Source organism: Nicotiana tomentosiformis, chromosome 12 (genome assembly GCF_000390325.3).
Source record: "Nicotiana tomentosiformis chromosome 12, ASM39032v3, whole genome shotgun sequence".
NCBI classification, from domain to species: domain Eukaryota; kingdom Viridiplantae; phylum Streptophyta; class Magnoliopsida; order Solanales; family Solanaceae; genus Nicotiana; species Nicotiana tomentosiformis.
This window is the reverse complement of record NC_090823.1, coordinates 20,496,170-20,523,070: the sequence shown is the minus strand read 5'-3', so window position 1 is coordinate 20,523,070 and position 26,901 is coordinate 20,496,170. Positions and strand designations below refer to the sequence as shown.

Here is a 26,901-nt window from a genome sequence, read left to right as displayed (position 1 = left end):
ACCAAGTACGTACTCGTCACTTTGCGTACACGGCTTTAAATCACGCAATTTACACATAAGACTCAATGCCTAAGGGGTAATTCTCCCACTCAAGGTTAGGCAAGATACTTACCCTTTTGAAGTTAGGCCGATATTCCAAAATAGCCTTCTTGCTTAAATTGACCTCTGGACAACTCAAATCTATCCAAATTAATTGTATAACTTCATTAAAATTCATCGGAAACAATTCTGGATAAAAAACACCAACTTAAAATTTTATTCTTAAAAGTCAACACGGTGCCTGCCCCTCGGAACCTGGCAGAAGTTTTACGAATTTCAAACACCCATTCCGATACGAGTTCAACCATACCAAAATTATCAAATTCTGATAACGGATCGCCCTTCAAATTTTAAATTAAAGTCTAGAGGATTTCTACCATTTTCAACCCAATTCACTCATTTAGAGTTAAAAACAATAATAGATTCATGTAATTTAACCAAAATCAAGTTAGGAATTCTTAATCCAATGTTTTCCTTGAAAATCTCTAGAAATATCACCTCACATGAGCTTCCTTGGTCCAAAAATGGAAGAATGAGATGAATTTGGACTTTATTCTGCTGCCGAGGGGTTTGTTCTTCGCGTTCGCGACCCCCTCCCTCCCTCGCGTTTGCGATGAACAAATTCTTCAATAGCCATTTTCAAATGCTTTTCAGACAGCCTCTAGTATAATGGTCATAACATTTTGTATAAAACTTCAAATGATGAATAGTTTGCCTTTTTGAAAACAAGACTCCAAGGGCTATAACTTTTATTTGTTTCTCATCTCTCAATTCCTTATAGATTGCGAGATATAAACTTCCTAAGTCATCCTTGTGCAGCAGAGATTTCCAAACTCTTCCTAGACAGCCTGTAGTATATCCACCATAACTCTTTGTACACAGCTCCAAATGACAAGTCGGTATCATAGCTCTAGGTTCATAGGTTCTACGAGTCATGAACAAATTTAGAAGAGTCTTACTATCGGTACGAAGACGCCTGTACTTATCTTTGAGAGGCTACAGAGCTAGTAGGAAATTTTTTCACTTCTTTCATTCCTTATCGTGCGGTATTTATTCAGCTTGAAGCATATATCTTATGTTCTTTTTCATCCACTTGTGTATGAAATTGCGCACTCGGTATCAACTATGCGTAAATGGTTCGTGATACTACAAAGGGGTTATAAGGGAACCTGAGTTGCTCAACCAATGCTACAACGTGTCGTCCAGATCGAGGATGCGAAAGTATTGAGAGATCATTCAGTTGTACACATGGGGGTGCAGCAGGTTCTAACATCTGGTTGATAAGTATGATCTTAAGAAGGTTTAATTAATTGTCTAATCATCACAATCGTGATAGGGTCACGAGGTGGATGTAGATCTGAAGATAGTTTGTGGTATTAGAGACTATGTAGTTCGTATGGGATTTTCATTTAGTGAAAGGTACATACTAGCAGTCAAGGCACTCGATGAGGCAATTTTGTCTATCACTAGGATGACATGTGCCCAATAAATGGCTTGATGTGTCTTATGACTGGTGACGTACGAGCGGTGAAGGTTAGTATCATGCATCATTGGACTATTTCCTATGGCTTCGCGCCAAGTGATGGGAGTCTACTATCAACGATCAGATTGTGGGGAATGCGACCCTCCCATCGCTTTCGCGATGAAAAAAATTCTTCAACAGCCATTTTCAAACTCTTTTCAGACAACCTCTAGTATAATAGTCATAACATTTTGTACAAAACTTCAAATGATGAATAGTTTGACTTTTTGAAAACTAGACTCCAAGGGATATAACTTACATTGTTGCTCATATCCCAATTCTTTATTGATTGCGAGATATAAGCTTCCAAAGTCAGCCCTGTGCAGCAAAGATTTTCAAACTCTTCCCAAACAGCCTGTAGTGTATCCACCATAACTCTTGGTACAAAACTCCAAATGACCAATGGTGTACCTTTCTGAAAACTAGACACAAAGAGTTACAACTTGCATTTTTAGATCATCTCCTAATTCCTTATAGATTGCGAGATATGAAAATCCAAAACCATACCAGTGCAACAGAGATTTCCTTCTTCGCGAACGCGAAGAACAAAATCCCAGAAGCCAAATCCTTCTTCGCGAACGCGAAAAACAACATCACACATCAGAAAATCAGCATCCAAAGTAGCCCAAAATGATCCAAAACACACCCGAGGCCCCCGGGACCCCAACCAAATATACCTACAAGTCCTAAAACATCATACGAACTTAGTCGAGGCCTCAAATCACATCAAACTTGGCTAAAAACACAATTCACACCCCAATTCAAGCCTAGTGAAACTAAGAAATTCCAACTTCTACATTCGATCCCGAAACCTATCAAATCAAGTCCGATTGAACTCAAATTTTTCACACAAGTCATAAATGGCGTAACGGAGCTATTCCAATTTCCAGAATCAGATTTAACTTTCTATTTTTGCCATTTCAAGCCTAATTCAACTCCCCGGTCAAACTTCCAAACTTAACTTTCTATTTTCGTCATTTCAAGCCTAATTTAGCTACGGATCTCAAAATAAATATCCGGACACATTCCTAAATCCGAAATCACCGTACGAAACTATTGGAATCATCAAAATTCAATTCCAGAGTTGTTTGCTCATAAGTTAAACTCCGGTCAACTCTTTTCGTTTAAGCTTCAATAATGAGAATTGTTCTTTCAATTTAATTCTGAATCTTCCAAAAATCAAACGACCGCACACGCAAGTCATAATATGCATTATGAAGTTGCTCGGGACCTTAAGTATCTTAATGGGGTGTAAATTCTTAAAACGATAAGTCAGATCGTTACATTCTCCCCCTCTTAAAACATACGTTCGTCCTTGAACGTGCCAAGAATTATATTGAGGACATTAAATTACAGAGTGTATTCTTACACACATACTCGCAGGTGATTCTACGTCACTGCAATTTAACATGGGTCCGAAAACACCATCTCAGCTGAGATTATTCCTTTTACCCTCATTTATAAACTTTAAAGCCAATTTCTTACACTCCAATTAATTTCAAAAGGCCTGATTTTCCATATTAACACACGGTGTTAGTCTCAATCGGCGGTAGCAATTTCGTGCCTACACACACATTATATTTATGCCCATAATCATATATCTGGTCATAATAATTGTTCATAATTATTTCCAGCATCCTCAATTAATTTTATATTAACCAAAATCTCATTTCAAATTTTTCACAACATTGACAGCAACACGCGAGGCATGAAGACCTAATAATTATTTACCCAAATTAACGAGTCACATTTAACGCCACCTGGGCACTCATCTCGTAGGCTAAAACTCAATATTTACAGCACAAATATGGCTAAATATGCACAGAAAATACATAAAAAATTATCGAATAAGCCTAACATGCATGACTACCTATTAATACTATAGTACAAATTTAAATTTCACAAAGGAAGAATTTAAACACATAAATTTTTCACCACAAGGACCCCGTCCTTATATAACTTTCACTGCGGCTTGTAGTCCGATTTAAATATTTCACATCATATAAAAATGTGAGGATATCGTCCTCATCTCTGAATCATAGGTATTTTGCACATTGTGCCAACTGAAATTTTTCATTCCCTTTCTTTCTTCTTTTTAATAAATTCCGTAAACGGTTTTCACAACACATAATGAACCCCCATACCAATAGGGCATATAATTCAAAAAATTAAAATCAATTATTCCGAAATCACATCAAACTCCACTGTAGTGAGTAATAGAAAGTCATTTTTGGACTTATAGCCCTCAATAGTGAACAAAAATAAAAATGATAGACACGGACTAACATCATCAAATCTCTAAACATGGATAAACACGTGAGTGGTGTACAAAATCACTAACTCACCATACATGGAGCATGATAGGAGGTCTCACCCCGATAATTGGAATTGAATCAAAATAAGAACAGTGTTCTTGTATTACAAATTAAATCATACATGTAACGACACCATTTGGTGTAGAGGCCTCAGCCATACCATATCAATTATATCAATGGGCCGGGCCTCCCCCTCTAGGGTGCCCTCTACCCGCTTGTCCTCCACCCCTAACTGACTGTGCATGTGGGGTAGTAACTAGAATAGAGCTTGTAGCCTGAGTATTCTGATGAAATCCGCCTCTCCCAAGTCTGGGAAAATCTCTCATGATATGCCTAGTATCACCACACTGATAACAACCCCTCTGCGGGTTCGGCTGCTCATACTGAGTCTGTGCCGCATAACTAGAATAACCATTATAGGAACCCTGTGCCGGTGGTGCATTAAAAGATCTTACTGGAGCACCCCGAGTATTCTGAAATGTAAAATTATTAAGGACGCGGGAATACTGGCCAACATATATACATCACGAGCCAAAACTGATATAACACATGACCCCGCAATCTGATCGTTGATAGTGGACTCCCATCACTTGGCGCGAAGCCATAGAACACAGTCCGATGATGCACAATACTAACCTTCACCGCTCGTACGTCACTAGTCATAAGACACATCAAGCCATTTATTGGGCACATTTCATCCTCGTGACAGACAAAATTGCTTCCTCGAGTGCCTTGACTTCTACTATGTACCTTTCACTAAATGAAAATCCCATACGAACTACATAGTCTCTAATACCACCAACTATCTTCAGATCTACATCCACCTCGTGACCCTACCACGATTGTGATGATTAGGCAATTAATTAAACCTTCTTAAGATCATACTTATCAACCAGATGTCAGAACCTGCTGCACCCCATGTGCACAACTAAATGATCTCTCAATACTTCCGCATCCTCGATCTAGACGACACGTTATAGCAATGGTTGAGCAACTCTGGCTCCCTTATCTGTAGTATCATGAAACATTTATGCATAGTTGATATCGAGTGCGCAATTTCATACACGAGTGGATGAAAAAGAACATAAGATATATGCTTCAAGCTGAATAAATACCACACGATAAGGAATGAAAGAAGTGAAAACTTTTCCTACTAGCTATGTAGCCTCTCAAAGATAAGTACATACGTCTTCGTACCGATATGCAAGACTCTACTAAACTCATTCGTGACTCGTAGAACCTATGAACCTAGAGCTTTGATACCAACTTGTCATTTGGAGTTGTGTACAAAGAGTTATGGTGGATACACTACAGGCTGTCTAGGAAGAGTTTGGAAATCTCTGCTCCACATGGCTGACTTTGGAACCTTATATCTCGCAATCTATAAGGAATTGGGAGATGAGCAACAAATAAAAGTTATATCCCTTGGAGTCTAGTTTTCAAAAAGTCAAACTATTCATCATTTGAAGTTTTATACAAAATGTTATGACCATTATACTAGAGGTTGTCTGAAAAGCATTTGAAAATGGCTGTTGAAGAATTTGTTCATCGCGAACGTGAGGGAAGGGTCGCGAGCGCGAAGAACAAACCCCTCGGCAGAAGAATAAACTCCAAATTCGTCTCATTCTTTCATTTTTGGACCAAGAAAGCTCGGGTGAGGCGCTATTTCAAGAGTTTTTCAAGGAAAACATTGGAGTAAGAATTCCTCACTTGATTTTGGTTAAATTACATGAATCTATTGCTGTTTTTATCACTAAATTAGTGAATTGGGTTGAAAATGGTAAAAAACCTCTAGTTTTTATTTAAGATTTGAAGGGCTATCCGTTATCGGAATTTGATAATTTTGGTATGGTTGAACTCGTATCGGAATGGGTGTTTGAATTTCATACAAATTCTGTCGGATTTAGAATAAAATTTTAAGCTGGTATTTATCATCCGGAATTATATTCGATGAATTTTAATGAAATTATACAATTAATTTGGATAGATTTGAGTTGTCCGGAGGTCAATTCAAACTAGAAGGCTATTTTGGAATATCAGCCTAACTTCAAAAAGGTTAGTATCTTGCCTAATCTTGAGTGGGGAATTACTCGTTAGGCATTGAGTCTTATGTGGAAATTGTGTGATTGAAAGTCGTGTACGCAAGGTGACGAGTACGTACTTGGTTTATATGTCCAAATTATATCGGTTAAAATTCGTAGACACTCTTATGTATTAAATTGAAAAATTGTGGGAACTTAGTAAATCCTTGAATTGTCATGCCTCGTTCATTATTGAATCTTTATCTGCAAATAATTATTAAATAAGTTTAAAATGAGGCATTAATTTATATTTATTAAAATCTGGATTAAAGAAGGCGTTGTCCTATGCTGAGTTATTTTTCCATCTATGTTGTTGTTTTGACATTTTATATACGTTGTGTGGAGCCTTGGGCTATTTTTGAGAAATATATTGATTTTACTATATCATTGAAATTGGTTGTGGTCATTGGGTAAATTGTGATATGAATTGATTGTGTTGTGTTGTCGTGATAATATTCCATGTAAATTGTTGTGTGATTTGAGTTATTATCATGAGGATATAAGGGTGGCATTTCACTGTTGATATTATGTGGGTATAAGGGTGACATTTCATTGTGGTTATATGTGTTAGGATATTGTATGGGCGTAGTGATAAGGGTGGCTATAGGAGCGATAAGGGTGGCTATTGATATTGTCAGGGTGGAGGGATAAGGGTGGCTATAGGAGAGATAAGGGTGGCTATTGTCAGTGATGATATGTGATGATGTGGAGTTATTGTGTTGGTTATTTTAATGTGATAATGTGGGGTTATTGCGTTGGTAATTTTCATGTGATGTTGTGATTTTTCTTGTGTTTAATTTTATATCTTGTGCAACTTGTCTTGTTGTTTCGGTAAACTTGATAATAGTCTGAACTATGTTGAAATTGGGAGCATGTGGCTATTGCCAGGCAGATTATGTTATATGGGATCGGGTTGCACGCAACAACATGTATGATTAATGTTATATGGGATCGGTTTGCACGCCGTAACATATATGAAATGTGGGCATAAGGTGCCGAGGAAAATATGATGATGATATTGGCACGTGAGTTATCCGTACGATTGTGATAGAGATATTGTCACGAGGTGCCGTGGAAATATGAAAGTGGGCTGAGACCCGTATTTTATGATTATGAGATGAGGTGTCACAATGTGAGTTTTATTTGAAAGGATTATATTCAAAATATTATTTGAAAGAATTATATTCGAAAGACATTTATTTGAAAGAATTATATTTGAAGGATACTATTTGAAAGAATTATATTCGAAAGATATTTATTTGAAAGAATTATATTTGAAGGATATTTAATTGAAAGAAGTATGTTCGAAATATATTTATTGGAAAGGATAATATTCTAGAAATTTCTATTAAAAACTTATAGATGAAATATGTATATTTTGAAGGACTTGATTATTGGTTGTACTTGTGTTCATTACCTGTTTGAGCAATATTTATGGAGTTCTTGTTGTCTTTTTGTTTACATCACTAGTTGATTATTATTGCAATCACTGCTATTTGTTTTTCTATTATTTTTGTATATTATATTGCACATATTATTAGACTAGCGAGTGTCTTGACTATACCTCGTCACTACTCCACCGAGGTTAGTCTTGATACTTACAGGGTACCAACTGTAGTGTACTCATACTACACTTCTGCACATTTTTGTGCAGAGCCATGTATTTGAGATATCGAACTCGGACAGAGTTAGAGTGGGATCGCAAAGATTCAAGGTAGAGCTGTTTGGTCGTCGCAGTCCCTTGGAGTCTTTCTATTTTATTGTATTGTTAATAATTATTCAAACAGTATTGAGTATTCGATCCCTGAGTTAATTTCATGTATTTAGTTAGAGTTCGTGATTCAGTATTTCCAGTCTTGGGAGGTTGTTTGTAATTATTTCCGCTGTTGGTTTCGATTATAAAAAAATGTCTTGAATTGTTTTATAATTGGCTTACTTAGTCTTAGAGACTAAGTGCCATCACGATGCCTGTGGTGGGATTTTCGCGTTACAATAACCATGTCTTTCTCGAACCTGGATTTCCAACGGTCAATATAGACATTACCCGGGTATGGAAACATTGAGGCCAAAGTAGCTAGTGCATCAACTAACTCATTGTGGAATCGAGGAATATACTTGAACTCGACGGACTTGAACCGCTTGCTGAGATCTTTCACATGTTTCCTGTACGGGATGAGTTTGATGTCTCAAGTTTCCCACTCACCTTGGGCTTGCCGAATGATCAAATCAGAATCCCCCCATGATTAATAATTCATCTACATCTAGATCAACTACCATATTCATGCCCAGGATGAGAGCTTCATATTCGACGGTGTTGTTTGTACAGAAGAACCAGAGTCGGGCTATGGCCGGATAGTATTGACATGTGGACAAAATCAGAATTGCTCCAATCCCGAAACCGTTGGCATTTACAGCCCCATCAAAGAACATTTCCCAGGCATTGGTGTTCTATGGAACTACTTCAACCGAGTGTACTTCCTCGTACGGAAAGTAAGTGCTTAGGTGTTGGTATTCATCATCAACCGAGTTCTCAGCTAGATGAGCAAGGCTTAGGATTTCATCGTCGTGCGAGTGACATGGACTATGTCAAACTCGGTGAGCAGGATCTTCCATTTTGCTAACCTTCCAGTGGGCATTGGCTTTTGGAATATATACTTCAAAGGATCCTTCCTAGTTATGAGATATGTTGTGTAAGCCAGAAAGTAATGTCTGGGCTTTAGGGCGACTCAAGTTAGGGCGCAACAATTTCTTTCAAACAAAGTGTACTTGGCTTCATAAGTGGTGAACTTCTTGCTCAGATAGTATATGGTTTGTTCCCTCTTCCCGGTCACATCGTTTTTCCCCAGGACACAGCCAAAAGAATTCTCCAGGACTGTCAAATATAAGAACAAAGGTCTTTCTGGCTCGGGCAGAACCAACACTAGCGGATTTGACAGGTATTCTTTGATTTTATCAAAAGCTTATTGGCATTCCTCTATCCATTTGATTACCACATCTTTCTTTAACAGCTTGAGTATGGGCTCACAAGTGGTAGTAAGCTGAGCGATGAACCTGCTGATGTAATTCAATATCCCTAACAGACTCAGAACCTCTTTCTTGCTTTTTGGAGGTGGCAAATCCCGAATAGACTTTATCTGTGTCGGGTCTAATTCAATACCCCTTCGATTGACTATAAATCCCATGAGCTTCCCAGACGGAACTCCGGATGCACATTTACCTGGGTTCAATTTCAAGTCATACTTGGGCAGACACTCAAAGAACTTCCTCAGGTCCCGCACATGGTCTTCTTGCATTTGGATTTAATGATCACATCATCCACATATACCTCAATCTCTTGATACATCATGTCATGGAAGATGGCAGCCATATCTCTCATGTAAGTTGCCCCGGTGTTTTTCAGACCAAATGGCATAACCCTGTAACAGTAAGTTCCCCAAGGTGTGGTGAAAGCAGTCTTTTCATCATCTTCTTTCATCCATCAGAACCTGGTGATACCCAGCATAATAATCCACGAAAGACTGTATCTCATGTTTAGCACAGTTGTCAACAAGAATTTGGATGTTTGGAAGTGGATAGTTGTCCTTGGGATTCACCTTATTCAAATCCCGATAATCAACACACACTCGGGTTTTTCCATATTTCTTCGGCACTGGAACCACATTAGCCATCCACGTGGTGTATCAGACCGCTCGGATCACACCAGCTTTCAGTTGTTTCGTGACTTCTTCCTTGATCTTATAATTAATATCGGTTTTGAACTTTCTTTGCTTCTGTTGGACATGTGGATAACCGGGATAGGTAGGCAATTTATGTACCACCAAATCAATACTCAGCCCTGGCATATCATCATAAGACCATGAAAACACATCTTTGAATTCAAACAAAAGTTGGATCAAGGCATCTCTAGTTCTTTCGTCATCGTAAATGCTTATCATGGATTCTTGGATCTCTTAAGAACTTCCCAAATTAACTGGATCAGTTTCATTTAAGTTTGGCTCAGGCTTATTCTCAAATTGTTCCAATTCTCGATTTATTTCCCTAAAAGCCTCATCTTCATCATATTCCGACCCTAAAAGTTAGACAGTATTTTATGATATGGGCATAAAGTCCGAAAGCATGTCAAGTTATTTAAGTCCGCATTATTAGAACTGAAAAGAAAAAGATAAGAAAAATAGCAAAATCAGAACAAAAGAAAAGAGACATCTATGGACGATGAAATATTGATTCTATTTCATTGAATTGAAGATATGAGGGTCTACATCAGAATTAAAAGACAATAAAGTAAAACATTCGAGTTACACCCTGAAATAACTCGTAATGTAGAAGAGATGGAAAGACTAAACTATCGGGACTCCCGCCTGACAGGGAATAGGGTAGCCTCCCAGTTCTGGAGCTTGAATTATGATCTCATATACTGCACCTCAGCACTGCTCGTGCCTTCCCCTGGCTAGACCATGTGGGACTCATATAGGATTTGTTTCAAGGCTTCGTAGATATCATCGACTTCTTCAGTCGCAAAAGCCTCTTCTTCTTCCATATACTTTGGTTTGACAAATGATTGGGCGAGATGTGGAATGGGCTGGGACAGGACCCACCCTTTTTCTTTGCTCTCATTAGCCCATGTTCTATCGGGCACTGTAGATCGAAAACCCACACCAAAACACTACTCATTAGAGATTGGGGTAATAGGATTAGTAATGCCCTGCAGAGATACTCTGAGCCCCTTTCCAGGCTTGTACCCATTTCGAATTATTTGGGTGGCGACCATGACCAAAGCATTAGACAAGCAAGGTTGAGGTAATGGGGCACCTTCTTCAAATTGGTCGGGGACCACAATTTTGAAAGCTTGGCACACAATATGCTCACTGCCTTCCCTAGCTTCAAGACACGGGACTGAAGGGTCACGGTAGATGGATTGCTCGTCTTCTCCATGGACAACAATCTCTTGATTATCATATTCTAATTTGACCATTTGGTGAAGAGTGGAGGGAATAGCTCCGGCAACATGAATCCATGGACTACCCAGGAGGAAATTGTATGAGGGTTCCATGTCCAAAACTTGGAAGGTCGCCTCAAAATCCATAGGGCCAATAGTCAAAATCAGATAAATTTCTCCTATTGTGTCTCTCTTGACCCCATCAAAAGCTCGTACGCAGACGTTGTTAGCCCGAATTCTTTTTGTTCCAATCTCCATTCTCTGGAGTGTTGAGAGAGGGCAAATATCTACTCCGGACCCACTATCCAATATCATATTTTTCACATAATAACCCTCACATTTGATGGTTAAGTGGAGGGCTTTGCTGTGGGCAGCTCCTCTGGGGGCAAATCATCGTGGCTGAAAGAAATCTTGTAGACCTCAAAAAATCTTTCGCCCATTCTTTCCAATTATTCGACAGAATTATCAACCGGGACATGCTCTATTCAATGTTTTGAGGAGAAATTTCCGGTGTTCATCCGAACTCAGTAGCAGAGATAAGAGTGAGACTTGGGAAGTAGTCTTCCAAAGTTGGTCAACTATTGAGTATTCTGTAGTTTTCATCTTTCTGAAGAACTCTTCCACTTCCTCGTTGCTTACAGGCTTCTTGGATGGCATTCATTTATCCTTGTTCAGTTTGGAATTCTTTACCTCTTTTGGGGTATGGTACTTCCCAGACTGATTCGTCTCGTTTATTTCTCCCATAACCCCTTTCCCTTTGTATGTAACTACGTTTTTGTTGTAGTTTCAAGGGACATCGGTGGGATCTTTCATAGGACTCTATGGTGTGAGGATGATAACCACGGGCTCAGTCAGCCTTGGTGAAATTACCGGAGCCCGTGCCACATAGTTCCCCTTTGGTATATATAACACTCAATGTAGCCTTCATTTACTTGAATTTTTTGGGAGTGTCAAGGATAATCTATTCTTTTCTTAAGGACTTAGGAACATAGAGAACCACGTTCTTGGCAGGTGTTGGACCATTTTTTGTTTCAACGGCTTGAGGAATCGGGGCAACATTATTTTCGGTTTTGGCTAGTTTCACCGTCGCTTTAGGTCTTGCCACTGAATTGGCGATGGAAACACTGGCCTTTAATGCCGGGTCAAACTCTTTGTCATCATAAATCATGCCAATGATCTACCCATTATTGTGAGAAGGTAATGGATTGTTGGTCACATTAGAGATCTCCTCGTCCCTCAGCACAATTCTTTTTTCTTCAATCAGACCTTCGACCGCCCTCTTGAGGGTCCAACAGTCTTCTGTATCATGGCCTTCTACTCCTGAATGGTATGCACACCTAGTACCGGCCCTATATGATAGGGATTCAGGATTTTGCCGATTGGGAGGTACATGTTGCAATAGACCTAGTTGAATTAACTGTTGAAGCATGCTAGAGTAAGATTCGCTAATAAGGGTGAAATTATTTCTCCTAGGAGGCTCACGAGGGCGTGGATTATGTTTGTGTATTTTGTGGTGGGCGAGGGTTATAAGGAGCTTTGTAGGGATGGTTATTTCTAGGAGGTGCAGCTCAGGTTTGGTTGTAATATGTTTGGGGCCGTGTGTAAGGTTGGGCATTCATCAACGCATAGTAAGGTGGTGTCACGGCATAAGCTGCATCTTGATGTGGGTTATAGTGTTGTGGGGTTCTCGGTGGCATATAAGAATGGTCAAATGATCGGCGAGATCCCCTCGAAGCCATCATGGATCTCTCCTCCCTCTTTTTGAGAATAACCAAACCCCATGAGCCATTCTGGATGTCTTGTGATGTAGCTTTCAAGGCGGCTTGACTCAAAATTCATCCCGTTCTCAGATTGTTCTCTATCATCTCCCCAATCTTGATAGCCTCAGCAAATGGCTTGCCCATAGAGGACATCATATTATGGAAGTAATCAACCTCTTGGGACTGTAGGAAGACTGTAACCATTTCTACTTCATCCATCGAAGGTTTTACTCTGGCGGCTTGCTCACACTATTTGACAGCATACTCGCGGAAACTTTCCGCAGTTTTCTTCTTCAAATTGGACAAGTAGTTTCTGCCGGGAGCGATGTCCATGTTATACTAGAATTGTCTGACAAACTCTCGGGCCAAATCATCCCATATGTGCCAGTAGGTGATTTCTTTATCCATGTACCACTCGGAGGCGATTCTTGTTAAGCTTTCTCCGAAGTAGGCCATCAAAAGCTCTTCTTTTCCACCAGCCCCTCTTTACTGATTGCAATATCTATTTAAGAGGGTGATTGGGTCTCCGTGCACATCATAATTTTTGAACTTCGGCATTTTGAAACCAGCAGGTAAATGAACATTGGGAAACATGCACAAGTCCGAATGGGAAACACTTTTTTGGCTACTAAAGCCTTGCATATTTTTCAAGCTCTATTCCAAGCTTCTCATCTTCCGAGCTAATTCTTCCTGCTCGGGATTTCTAACTGTTCTTTCTTGCTCAATCGGAGACTCATACTGCGGCTGTTGGGCATACGAGTCCGGAGTGACATGAGTCACATCAGGATGAAATTGCGGACCTTGGAAGGTAAATGTTGGGGGTTCAAAGCATGGCCTGGGCACAGGTGGTTATGCCATGGTGAAGACCGGTGGTGCGGAGAACAATGTTGAAGATGCCCCAGAAAACGGTGCCTAGAGGCGGACCACAGAAGGCATACCAGTAAAGTTGGATGATATAGTAGGGTACCCAAATGGGATAAATGGGTTAGACATAATGATGATGGTGGTTCCACTCGTCCTTGGGACCAGCTCGGGGAATTCAGGAATTGCGTGTGGCGGTTCCCTAGCATTGGACCATGCGTCCACATTTCCAGCATGCGGAGACGCAACATCTTATTTTCTTCGACAGTTGCCGATTCGGGTTGTGAAATATCCATCTCAGGGTTGTCCTCAGTATTAATAATGCGGAGATTGCTTTATGAAGCCATTGGAACCTTTCCTTTGGATCTTGTAAAATAGGGGTCACAAGCCAGATTACCGACAAAACCAACCACCTGAACATAACCTAGCTTATTTGCACACACAACAACCTTGTCAGTTTTGAGATATTTAACAGATAGGGAATCGCACATTGGGGATGCAATGCACCTGAACAGTTAAACATTTCTAAAAAAAAATTGGAACGGCTGCGTGTTTCATCCCGGCTTTTCACTATCTCTTTTCCACTCTGTAATTCTTTTCTTTCATTTCCACTCTCTTTTTCTTTTTTGTTTTGTCATTCCTGGTTTTTCTCTCGTTGTCATCACTCCTCATTTTCTCTTTTATTTTTGTCACACTTTTCTTCCTTTTCTTTTACTTATTGTCTCTCAATTTTCTCTTCCTTTTTTTTTGATTTTCACTCAGATTAATTATGGTTGTGATCGCATCCAATAAGGACTACCTACTTATCATGAGACCATATGAATCAGACCATTACGTAGTTTAGGGAAATAAATGCAAAATGAAAGCGAAGAAAATTTTGGGATTTTCAATATTTCATTAATTAAAATCTTTTTGGTTTTTTCATTACAAAGACTCGAAGACAAATGATAACTGACTTAGAAGGGAAAACATACAGACTCAAAGCAAAATAACAACAAACTCGAAATGGACGAAAGGACAAACAGACTCAATTCGAGAAAAAGTGAAATACAAACTCAAAGACCGAACAATCAAGAACACATATGGGCCTCAAATGTTATTCTGGGGGCCTGCGGGACATTAGTCGGTCTCGGTAGGGGCCTACGTGCAATCTCTTCTTGAAGGAACTCTAGATCGTCCATGACCTGGCGAGCGAAAGACAACACTGAAGCAAAGAACATACCTCTAGTCATACCCGCACATTCATTGCATTTCATTGTAGTGTAATCGGCTATTTCTTTGATTCTATGTTTAATGGCACCATTTTCTTGGAGCAACCGTCCAATTTGTTGTTCACGGGCTTCCACCACCTGCATGGTCGTGTTGTTTTTGTCTTGTAATTTCAACACACTCTCTTCCAAATGGTTAATCAGTTCATAAAAATGTTCTCTTTCTGTCTTGATGCCCTTTACCTGCTGACCCATTTCATTTTCGAGGGTGTCCGGCTCTTTCCTTAAAATCGCGACTTCTCTCTCATATCTTGCTTTAACTGGCGGGCTGACCTTGTCTGTTCTTCTGTATCTTTCTCCACCCTCGACCGAGCTTTTGCCAAATCTTTCTCGGCCTTTGTAAGGTCGGTCACAGAGTCATGCACTTTTCGCCTCAAGTTGCTTATGATTTTTTTGTCCCTCTCACTTCTTACCGGCATCTTGGCGGCTATTTTCATTTCCCGGAGCTGAGCGCGGAGGGCTTCGTTGTCCCGGGCCAACCTTTTATTTTCTCTCTCATCTTCAGCGGCTTGCAACCCACTTTCAAATTTGATGGTTCTGACTAGATGTTTTAGTTTGTTGATGGTGGTCTGGTATTCCTTCTCTTTGGCTAACTAGACCCACTGTTCTTGTGCCCCGTCAGTGAAATATTGTACATGGGGCCTTTTGGCGGGCTGTTCTGGCTCTTGATCGACCCGAGCTCTCTTTCCATACCATGCTGTGTAGTTAGACTCTACCTCACCAGATGATAAATCACATACCTGAGTCTGAGGCTCCAAAAACCTACATTGATGCCAAACCTGGCGAACCTTTTCTTCCGGGAACGCAGCCCCTGGACGTAGCTCAATAACCTGCCCACTCAGATCTTCATCATGAGGGACTATTTGATTCCTTCCCAACTGGTGTAGAACCCGATACGGAGCATATGGTTGAATACTCCGAAGACTCATCAATAAAATAAAGCACACGTCGGTAGACATGTAGATAACTTCGTTGACCGGAAGCCAGCTGAAAGTCCACCCAATTTGCTTTGGGGTTAAAGAACCCAGATGTGTGAACCATGCTTCAGTACCTTCCGAAAACTCATAGTCGTTTACCCTGTTTCTGTACTCTTCGATGTAACTAAGTCCGGTTAATCCGTAGTTCATGTACCTTGGGCGATGACAGAGATGTTCTACCAGCCACATTTGCAAAAGCAGATTACAACCCTCAAAGAATTTTGCACCAGCTCGACATGCAGTTAGAGCTCAATAGATCTCCGCGAGAATCATCGGCACAAGAGTACCATTGGCCTTCTTGACCCGAAAGTCAGCCACTCCTGCAAGTCCCAACTCTATGTGTCTGTCATTCCTTGGGCATATCAGAGTGCCCAAGAATGTGACTACGAAGACTAAACCTCTGCGTGATTCCCACTTATTTTTCTTCCCTTCGTGACTCAAACTAGTGTCTAGAGCCTCAAATCCGTGGGGGACCCCATACCGGCTATACAAGAAGTGGAGTGTACAGAAACCCTCGGCCAAATTTTCACTCTTAACTTGCTAATTAATGCTGAGAAGGTCCAAAAATTTATGAGGGGTCACAGTTCTGGGTGCTACTAGATATTGATGCCTAAGACTCCTGTCAAAACCGGCATAACTTGCTATCTCCTCCAGCGTAGGGGTAAATTCAAAATCTAAGAAGTGAAAAACATTGTGCCCTGGGTCCCAGAATGGCATCAGTGCCTCGATCAGATCAATGAGAAAGATATTTAAATTATTTTCAGAAAGATAATTTAATGATTAAAAGCCTAGAGTTCAAGTTGTAGTGTTATAAATTTGAGTTGTTAATCTTTTTTTATCTTTTTTCAGCTAGACATTTTCTATTTTTTTTATTAACTATGTAAATTAGGAGTGTACATGGAACGGGTTGGTTCAGTTTTTATCAAAACCAAACCAAACCAATTATATCGGTTTGGATTGTTCGATTTTGTTGGATTTTTCGGTTTTTTTGTTATATAAATATTATTTCAATCTTACTTTGTTAAATTTTTTAGAACTAAATATATGTTCAGTAAAAATTAAAAAATTGACAAACATATGGTCTATTAAAATATTCTTATGCGAGAATTTTCTTAGTAATTGGAATTCATGAGTTTTGTCAAGTGAAATTGGTGATGAAAATGGAGAAGACATCGGTAATGGAGGAAATCGGATAAGGGAGAAAGAAAAAGGAAAAAAAAAAAGAGAAGAAAAGAAAAAAGAAAGAAAGAAAAGAGATAGGTAAAGAAAAAAAGTACTAATAAAAAGGAAATAGTGTTTGTAATACACTTTAATACAATAACGAAAGAACTAATTAGTTCGGGTGGATTCCGTTTCGAAAAGGGCATATATTGGTCAACTGTGTAACTCTAAGGGTATATATGGACCAACTATGTGACGGTAAGGGCATATTTGAGCTAAAGTATTAACGAAGGGCAAATATGCTCAATTTCGTATAGTACATTGGCATATTTGGACATTTTCCGTTGTGGCAATGTGATACAAGTTAACTCATTGTACTATTTTCAAGAAAATACAGAACCTATATATCGATATAATATTACAATTACGATTTCGGTGTAGCAGGGTGTTTTAATATTGTTGTCGATTTAGCGAAACAGGATTATCATTCATCATTGCAAGAACTTATACTTTTTCTTTTGTCTTTATTTTATAATTAAACATATTTTTTAATAGTCTCATGTGACTTCTTAATATATATTTTTCCTTATTTATATGGGATACACGCGCAAAATACATGTCCAGAAACTAGTATAATTAAACATGAAATCAATGTTATAAGAGAGTCATGTGATATTAAAGATAAAATATGAAAGTTGATATTATAAAGTTACTAAAAATAATAGAAAAACGCATTCTTTCCCACCATATAAATTGAGTCGAAGGGAGCAGTAATAATTCATATGAAAAGAGAAATATATAGAAGAAATACAATTATTTACATGAATCTGCCACTAAGCGTCTAAGCCTACATCAACTATGAGAAATAGGTAGTCCACTATTTCAGAGATAAAAACTAAGGAGAGTAACATTAATCTAGATATAATATTATAATAATCTATGAATAACTACACATAATACACGTTCAATATAATCTTTTAAGAAGAATTAAGAACCATTACAGCTTGACATGTCGTTTCATAATATATCGTATTGTATTGTACTGTATTATCTGATAAATACAATGTTTGAATAGATTGTATCGTTTACTGTATTTCATGATGTCACACGCCAAAAAATAAACTTGCAACATTACAAAGAAAAAATAGGATATGAAGGAGAATCATTATATAAAAAAGTAGGGTAAAGGCTAATATATGTTTATTTAATAATAAAGAAGGGTAAAATGAGAAAAGAAAAAAAAAGGTAATGATGTCACCACACTAAATCCGTCGTTACATAAAGTGGCACTTATTGCCGTTACGTAACGACGAATTTAACAATACGATACAATAAAATTTAAATAATAATCAAAACAAAAATTATATTTAAAGTAACAATACAATACGATACAATAGGTAACAACCATCCAAACAAGCTGTAAGAGTCTGCTGAAAGGTAAGAAAGAAGCTTTACATCTAGAGTTACAATCTCTGAAAGCCAAATATTGAAAACTAATTTTAGCAGTGATGAAAGAGCAAAAGTTTCTTCAAAAGACAACGCCATTATCTTCAGCAGAAGCAGAATATAGCTCGACAACAGAAGTAGCTTGTGAAGCAGTAACAGGTTAGAACAATTCTTAAGGATCTACGTACAATTCGAGCAAAAGGATCCTGAAACAATCAACCGTGACGACATGTCCACAATTGCATATTGAGCTTCGTCATCATTTCACCCAATCCCGAGGCCTATTCTTCATTTAAAAATATACATGAAAAAGAAAAGAAAGAAGAATTATTAGAGTCAAAGAACAACAAACCAAGTGAAGTTCCACAATTAGGGTCTGAGAAGGATAAAGTGTACGCGGACCTTTACCCCTACCTTGTGAAGATAGAGAACTATTAGAGCCAGAGAAATGAAAAGAAAAGACAAAGGTATTGGATACAGATGCTAAGAGAAGTTTGACTTTTTGTTGCGACTAAAGTAACCACAAAAATTACAAAAGTCGTAAAGGTCGGCGCTGAAAGTCCAATTTCTTGTAGTAAGAATCAAGGTTAATATGTTCTTATTATCCAGACCTTGAGTGGAAACTCTTTCAGCATCCAAATTAGGCTTCGTTTCTTCGGGATGAAGTGATGCATTTGCTCTCAAATCTAGTTTTTAAAAATTGAAACAAGTCAAAACTGAAACTGAAGATGAATATAAATCCAAAAACAGAACATTAAGTTGAAGTAAAAGAAGCAGATAAATGGTGTAAAAGTGATGAAATAAGTATAACATAAGGTTTTAAGATGTGAAACTTGCCATAAAATTTCAATATAGGTTTCTCTCCCTTGGCAAATATCTCAAACATTATGCGATCTCCTTCCTTTAAGAAATTAGCAGCGCAAAATTTACGCCATTCCCCTCCAATGAAAGTGCTGCCAGCAGAGGAGGAATACAGCCTAAATTCCAATGACCTTTGCTCAGAATCTCTTATCGCTATCGTACATTTCCTGTTGCTGAGGCCATTTTCTCTTGCAAATAGTTTTGGAACATGCTGAAACACAGTTTATAACCACGTAAATTGTTCATATTTAAGAGTTCATCTTATTTTCCTTTTATCTTCTTAAGTGTAACAATGAAAGTAGAATTTAGTTTTAAGCTTACCATCCTACATTTCGAAATGTGATGGAGTTTGACAGTAGAAATGAAATGATCAGGGCGAGACAGAGGCATGTCCTTAGCCGCTTCTACATCGGGGAAAGCCTTGTATGATGACATGATGTTGGGTTCTGGTTTTTCTGTAGCATTTGCTAATTGCATACAAAGTCATGTCAAATATTTGGCAAAAGTATTAACAAAAGAACATATCAACAGTATAACATAAAGGAACCCCGGTGCACTAAGCTCCCGCTATGCGGGGGGGGAGGGGGGATCCGGGAGAGGGTCGGACCACAAGAGTCTGTTGTACGCAGCCTTACCCCTGCATTTCTGCAAGTGGTTGTTTACACGGCTCGAACCCGTGACCTCCTGGTCACATGGAGACAACTTTACGTACTAGTTACGCCAAGGCTCCTCTTCATCAATAGTATAACACGATATGAGAAAACTTACCCTGAAACTTCCTCATTGGAGTTTCTGCATTAGTAACAGCATGAAATTTCCATATAGATGTCTCTTCATCGGTAACAACTTCAAACACAATACGATCTCCCTCCTTTAACCGATTATCAGCAATGAATTTACACCATCCATCTCCAATACGGACTCGATTTTTGTAATCAGAACTTAGCTTTAAATTCCATAACCTTTGTCTTTCATCTCTTATAATCAAATCGCACTTCTTGTTGGAGAGACCATTTGCAAATTGTTGAGCAAGGTACTGACAAATTGTATTACCATTTGAACAAATCATTAAAACATTTCATATTCTTCAGATTTTCACTTAAACAAGGATAAAAATAAGCAAAATAGTACACATACTTCCTTTAGCCTGACGATTCTTGAAGAGTTTAGGTGAAATTTATGAATTCTAAGACTTACCAAGTAACCATATGTTAGGCAATATGGTTTAATAGTGCATACAAAATGAGAATGACCAACATGCTTGTCAGTAGCAGCTTCCGCATGTGAAAAATCCTCGTCTGACGACTTGATGCAGGGGCTTGGTATTTCTATTACATCATCGGGGCTTGGTATTTCTGCAAGTGGCTGTTTCCAAGCCTCGAATCCGTGACCTCCTGGTCACATGGCAGCAACTTTACGTACCAGTTACGCCAAGGCTCCTCTTTATCAATAGTATAACATGATATGAGAAAACTTACCCTGAAACTTCCTCATTGGAGTTTCTGCAGTAGTAACAACATGAAATTTCCATATAGATGTTTCTTCATCAGTAACAACTTCAAACACAATATGATCTCCCTCCTTTAACCGATTATCAACAATGAATTTACGCCATCCATCTCCAATACGGACTCGATTGTTGCAATCAGAACTTAGCTTTAAATTCCATAACCTTTGTCTTTCATCTCTTATAATCAAATCGCACTTCTTGTTGGAGAGACCATTTGCAAATTGTTGAGGAAGGTACTGACAAAGTGTATTACCATTTGAACACATCATTAAAACATTTCATATTCTTCAGATTTTCACTTAAACAAGGATAAAAATAAGCAAAATAGTACACATACTTCCTTTAGCCTGAAGATTCTTGAAGAGTTTAGGTGAAATTAATGAGTTCTAAGACTTACCATGTAACCATATGTTAGGCAATATGGTTTAATAGTGCATACAAAATGAGAATGACCAACATGCTTGTCAGTAGCAGCTTCCGCACGTGAAGAATCCTCGTCTGACAACTTGATGCCGGGGCTTGGTATTTCTATTACATCGTCGGTATTTCTTGAATGGCTTAAATAGCACGACGTGGATGGCGAGGATTGATATAGTCGATCACCACTTGGGATTGAGGCGTAGTTGTTTGTATCTTCAAGATATTAAATATGACAAATTCCATTTAGAAAAGGGAACAACATTTAACTATCTACCACACATTTCGGCTAATTTCTTAAACAAAATAAATTACATCACATCAGTATTTTCTTGTATTAAGATTAAAGGACACTTTAGTTTCTCTTTCTATTCTACTTTTTCTTACTACTCCCTCTGTCCCATATTAATCGGTTGTCATATTTCCGTTTTGCATGCCCCTTAAGGAATCATAAATAAGAAGTATTTTTTTGCCTAATTTATCCTTATCTCTATGCAATAAATGTGCATTCTATTAGTATTGCTTACTTTCAAGACCATTAATATTATGGGCAAAATGGGGAATTGATCATTCTATCTTGATTTTATAAATTGACAAGTATTACCGGACAAACATTTTTAGTAACCTCACAATTAAAATGAGACAGGGAGTATTAAATGGCATTAAGCATCATACTGTTTATGCATCAGTACACAATAAATAAATAATCAGGAAAATAACTTCCATAAATAACAGAAATGTCAAATCCGAAAAAAGAAAGTTGAGAACCTAAATAACTTCACCTTCAAATTCAAAATTCTTGGAAGCCTCTCCAAAAGTATGTGTTGCTGCTGCTTCTTCTTCTTGCAAATACTCCGCATATTCTCTGTTACAGTGACTTGAATCAAAGATCATTACCTCAAACTCCATGTTTCCTTCATATCTGAAAACCAACATATCTCCCAACTGCAAATCATTCTCTTCCACAAATTCTGCCCAACCTGCTTTGAATCGATAGTCGTTCACCTTCACCAGCCAGTATTTATCCACCTTTCTCAGTACTGCATGTTCATGCTCATGTCCCTTTAGATACTTCAGAAAACCTTTAGGAATTTTCTGCGGTACAACACAAACTTAGAGTTGCCTTGTTCCAAATCATCAAATTGTTTTATTTAGTATGTGAAACAGTATTATTTTTCTACCTAGATAAACAATTACGAAAAGGCAAAGGGTCAAATTAGCCCTTGAACTATGCGAAATGATCTATAGCTGCCCCATGTTAATAGTTGGGGTTAATCATGCCCTTGCTGGGTCATGGTTTGCTGCCCTCCGTTAATAGTTGCTATATTTGCTCTTATCGACTAATGGAACTTAGTAGCATGGTTTGCTGCCATGGGTCCAAAATTTAATAACGAGAAAAGGGTCAAACTTATTGCCCTCCGTCATTAGTTTCAGTCAATCATGCTTTTCCGGTAGATGTGAATTCTCGAAGGGAACGTGGCAAGAGAGTTGCTCTATTTGATGGAATTGAGGAAGCTGGTATAACTTATAAAGGCTTCTTCATCATACCCTTCGCACAAAATTGATGAACAAGAGAATGAGAGGGTAATAGATTGATTACATAATATGGTTAATCTGCTAAAAAGATCGTCCGCTGACACCACCCTTCTTGTGACACCCCTCGCCCAGTGATTCATTCCAGCCGAGAACCACCACTACCAGTAACTTTTACAGTTGCCTGAATTTTCTCCGACCACCCTCGTCTCATCTCGTCTCCTCCTAGCTATTTCGATAGAACCCTCTCACCTATCAAACCCCGATTATTTGGTCATTGTCGACTTGTCTCCCATTTCCAGATTCTTTATCCACTAGCTGGTATCTTTTCGCCCGAAAATGGTTTATCTGTTGTAGTGGAACATTGTTCCACTGTTGCCATATCTCCAATTTGTGTCTGTTTAGAAGATTAAAATGGGCGGGTTTTTTAAAGAGGGGGGGGGGATAAAAAGGGATAGTTAATATTTAAGCCACTAATGCCATATCTAGGCCATTTCACATAGTTCTGGACCTTTTTCTGTTATTAAATTTTGGGCACGCGGCAGCAAACAATGCTAATCAGAACAATGCTAACATATTGGTCAATATGGGCAAATATAGCCTAGTTTTTAACAAAGTAATACCAAAGCCGTGATTGAACCTATCTATTAACAGAGGGCATATCTAGAGCTTTTTCCATAGTTCAAGGACAAATTCGACCCTTTTCATGTTCATATAGACTATGGTTTTTAAATTTTAGCGTTTTTCTTTTCTGTCTTCGGAGAACCGCCTCTGCCTGTACACTAGCCTCCCCAAACCCCGACCCCACTGCCCACTGGTAGGATTACAATGCGTTTGTAATTGCTGTTGTTGTTGTAGTGTTTTTCTTTTCTGGGATAAATTGTTCTACCTCCATATCATATACTAGTATAAATATATAGGAAAGATGAAATAATTACTAAAAAGAGGGTTAATTTTGACTGACCAGAGCGTGCTTGAAACCTGGCAGAATAGGTTTGAAAAATTGAGGCTTCACTGGACGAACTTTCATGGCCGCCAAGTCAAACAAATGCAGTTAGTATAGACAACTGCATTTGAAATTGATAGAATTGAAAGATTGATACTTTAATTCAGTTCAGGGGATCAATTATTTGATAAGTGGAACTGGAAAGAAATGATTGTGGAATGGAATAACCCACAGCAATTGTAGCTTTTACTGTGGGACTGCGTAAAACAGAAGAATTTTTCACTGTAGCCGAACGAATAAATTGAAAGAGGAACGGTAAATGGGGTTCAGCTTTGCTCAAGTGAGTTTGGCGTCGATAATGTCAATGGTAGGTTACATTATTAACATGTGTCCTCGTTAGTTAATATACATTGAAAAAGAGATTATAAAAATTTGTGTGGACTATGAATTGAAATCATATTATTTAGGTAAAGGAAAAAATTTCAAGCTAAAAAGGAATGACATATGAATTGAAACAAAGAGAGTATTTTAGTTAGTATTAAATATTAATGGTAACAAAAAAGAAAAGATAAAAATAAAAGGAGATATTATGCTTACTTTACTTATCTTGATTTATTAATAATTTTTTAAAATTTATTTATCATTAATATAATAACTGTTATTGTACTTATTTATCAATTTTGCCCTTTCTTATTACGTTGTTGAATTAAAAGAAAACAAGAACATGACCATGGACACATAACACTAATCATCATATCATACTGTACTAAAAGTACGAAATCTCTAGATGTAAAGTTAAATTACCAAAATATTCATCAAAAAATTGAATGATATTTTTATCCATTATCTACACACCACTCCTATAATATTTTTATACTAAATAATAAATTTATCTTTCAATAAATGATAAATATATAATGATGATTCATTCAAAAGTACAACCTTTCAAATTGTAATGGATAGAGCAATTTGTAAACATAAAGTTTAATTTATACCAGGATCTTGAACCTGATCATCTTACATATAATCGTTACAGAAAACATACCTGAAGCGGAAGCCATTATCACGAAGCGGAACGTTAATTGGAATTGGTTTCTCGTCCCTTGCCTAGCTTTCGTTACCGTCGACTTTAGTGATGGAAGAGAGAATAGAAAATACGATAACCCTAATGGGTGGGGAGAGAGCCAATTTATAGAGGTTCTCACTTAATCCGGTACGTCCATCAAGTAACCGATCGGACGGATGAGATTTGCTCATTAATTAAATATTAATTACGGGCCTTAAACCTACTGGGCTACCAATATACGTAGGAAAATCTTATATTCTCCCACTTGGCCCAACAATCACATAATATTAATATTTAATAATATAAGAACATTAGTTGCGCATAAACAAATCTCTTCTATAATATCCATCATAAATACCATAATTCGATAAACTACTAAATGTGAGTTATGTCGGCTATATATATAATTTGTCTACATACTCCCTTCTATATACTACAACATTAGTAACTCATCGTATCAGGTCCATAAGCTATAAAATATTATGGTCCACAATAATATCTCATTGAGACTTATCGTGTAATATCTCAAAACAATAATTTGCACCCCATTATGAGAAACATGAAATCATTAATGTATATCAGAAACACATAAATGAGCTCATAGTGCCAAAACATCATAAATACATTAGTTATAAATATAGCCAAGACCCATTCTATGTACATATTTTTTTAAATATCTTTGGCTGTAAACCTTTCGTTAACGGATTTGTAATCATGAGATCAGTTCTAATATGCTCAAGTGACACTCTTTGTTTCTGAACTTCCTCCTTGACGGTAAAGTACTTTAATCCCATATGTTTGGCACCTTTGGAGTACTTATCATTCTTGGAGAAGAATACCGCTACAGAATTATCACAGTAAATTTTCAGCGGCTTGGTAATGGTGTCGACAACCCCAAGTTCTGAAATAAAGTTTCGCATCCATAATGTATGTATTGTGGCTTCAAAACATGCCACAAATTCTGCTTCTATCATGGATACAGCAATGACAAACTGTTTAGCACTCTTCTACGATATTGCTCCTTCAGCTGATTGGAACAAATAACCAAACATAGACTTCCTAGTGTCAATACATCCAGTGAAATATGAATCTGAGTATCCAACAACTTCCAAATGCTTGGATCTCCTATACATGAGCATGTAATCCTTCGTTCCTTTCAAGTACATCAAGACTTTCTTTGCAGCTTTCTACTGATCAATTCCTGGGTTACTCTGATATTTTCCTAGCATTCCGACCGCAAAACTCATATCTGGTCTTGTGCAAGTCTGAGCATACATCAGACTACCAACAATAGAAGAGTAAGGAATTGATTCTATTTCTTTTCATTCTACATCATTCTTAGGGAATTACATGAGACTAAATTTGTCCATTTTTTGAATTGAAACAATTCCTACTGAACAGTTATTCATGTTAAATCTCTCTAGAACTCTTTCGATATAGCCTTTCTAAGACAATCCCAATAATCCTTGTGATCTATTACAGAATATTTCTATTAATATCACATAGGATACCTCACCCATATCTTTTATTTCAAAATTCTTAGAAAAAAAATCTTTACTCTCACGCAATATGCCTAAATCATTAGCAGCAAGTAGAATATCATCAACATATAGGACTAAAAATATAAACTTGCTCCCACTAATCTTTTGGTACATACATCTATCAACGGTATTTTTCACAAATTCAAAAGATGTCATGGTATCATTAAACTTTATATACCATTGTCGTGAGGCTTGTTTAAGTCCATATATTGACTTCTTCAGTTTACACACCATTTGACCTTTTCCTTTAGTTTCGAAACCCTCTGGTTGGTCCATATAAACTTCTTACTCGAGGTCTCTATTAAGAAGGGCAATTTTTACATCCATTTGGTGTAACTCTAAATCATAATGAGCGACCAAAGCCATAATAATTCTTAATGAGTCTTTCTTTGAGACGGGTGAAAAGGTCTCTTTATAATCAATGCCTCCTTTTTGAGTATAACCCTTGGCAACAAGTCTGGCTTTGTATCGTTCAATATTCCCATTTGAATCGCGTTTGGTCTTAAAGACCCATCTACACCCGATTCTTTTAGAACTTTCTGACAATTCAACGAGATCCTGGACTTTATTGTATTCTATGAATTTTAACTCTTCCTTCATGGCATCAGTCCATTTGTCAGACTCATTACTTTCTATGGCTTGTGAAAATGAAACCGAATCC

General features: G+C 37.8%; 2 protein-coding genes across 16 annotated transcripts in view; one reads left to right on the top strand and one right to left on the bottom strand.

The window, feature by feature from the left end:
* Positions 1-24,009, bottom strand: part of LOC104087897 (putative B3 domain-containing protein REM15) — a 222,796-nt gene extending 198,787 nt beyond the window's left edge. For 6 of the 15 annotated variants that reach the window (XM_070191795.1, XM_070191796.1, XM_070191799.1 and 3 more), the window contains exons 1-9: positions 23,652-24,007; positions 21,937-22,249; positions 21,135-21,370; positions 20,706-20,973; positions 20,425-20,621; positions 19,996-20,263; positions 19,549-19,694; positions 19,204-19,438; positions 18,978-19,052 (exon numbers count right to left, since the gene is read on the bottom strand). In XM_070191795.1, coding sequence (XP_070047896.1) covers positions 18,978-19,052; positions 19,204-19,438; positions 19,549-19,694; positions 19,996-20,263; positions 20,425-20,621; positions 20,706-20,973; positions 21,135-21,370; positions 21,937-22,249; positions 23,652-23,717 — 1,804 coding nt within the window. In that variant the 5' untranslated portion in view covers positions 23,718-24,007. Of the gene's footprint in view, positions 1-18,977; positions 19,053-19,203; positions 19,439-19,548; positions 19,695-19,995; positions 20,264-20,424; positions 20,622-20,705; positions 20,974-21,134; positions 21,371-21,936; positions 22,250-23,651 lie in introns of all 15 variants that reach the window. The other 9 variants (XM_070191792.1, XM_070191791.1, XM_070191790.1 and 6 more) reach the window with 6 other exon arrangements.
* The window catches only part of LOC104107270 (B3 domain-containing protein REM10-like), a 153,942-nt gene that overhangs the window by 59,049 nt on the left and 67,992 nt on the right, over positions 1-26,901 (top strand). The window lies entirely within an intron of this gene.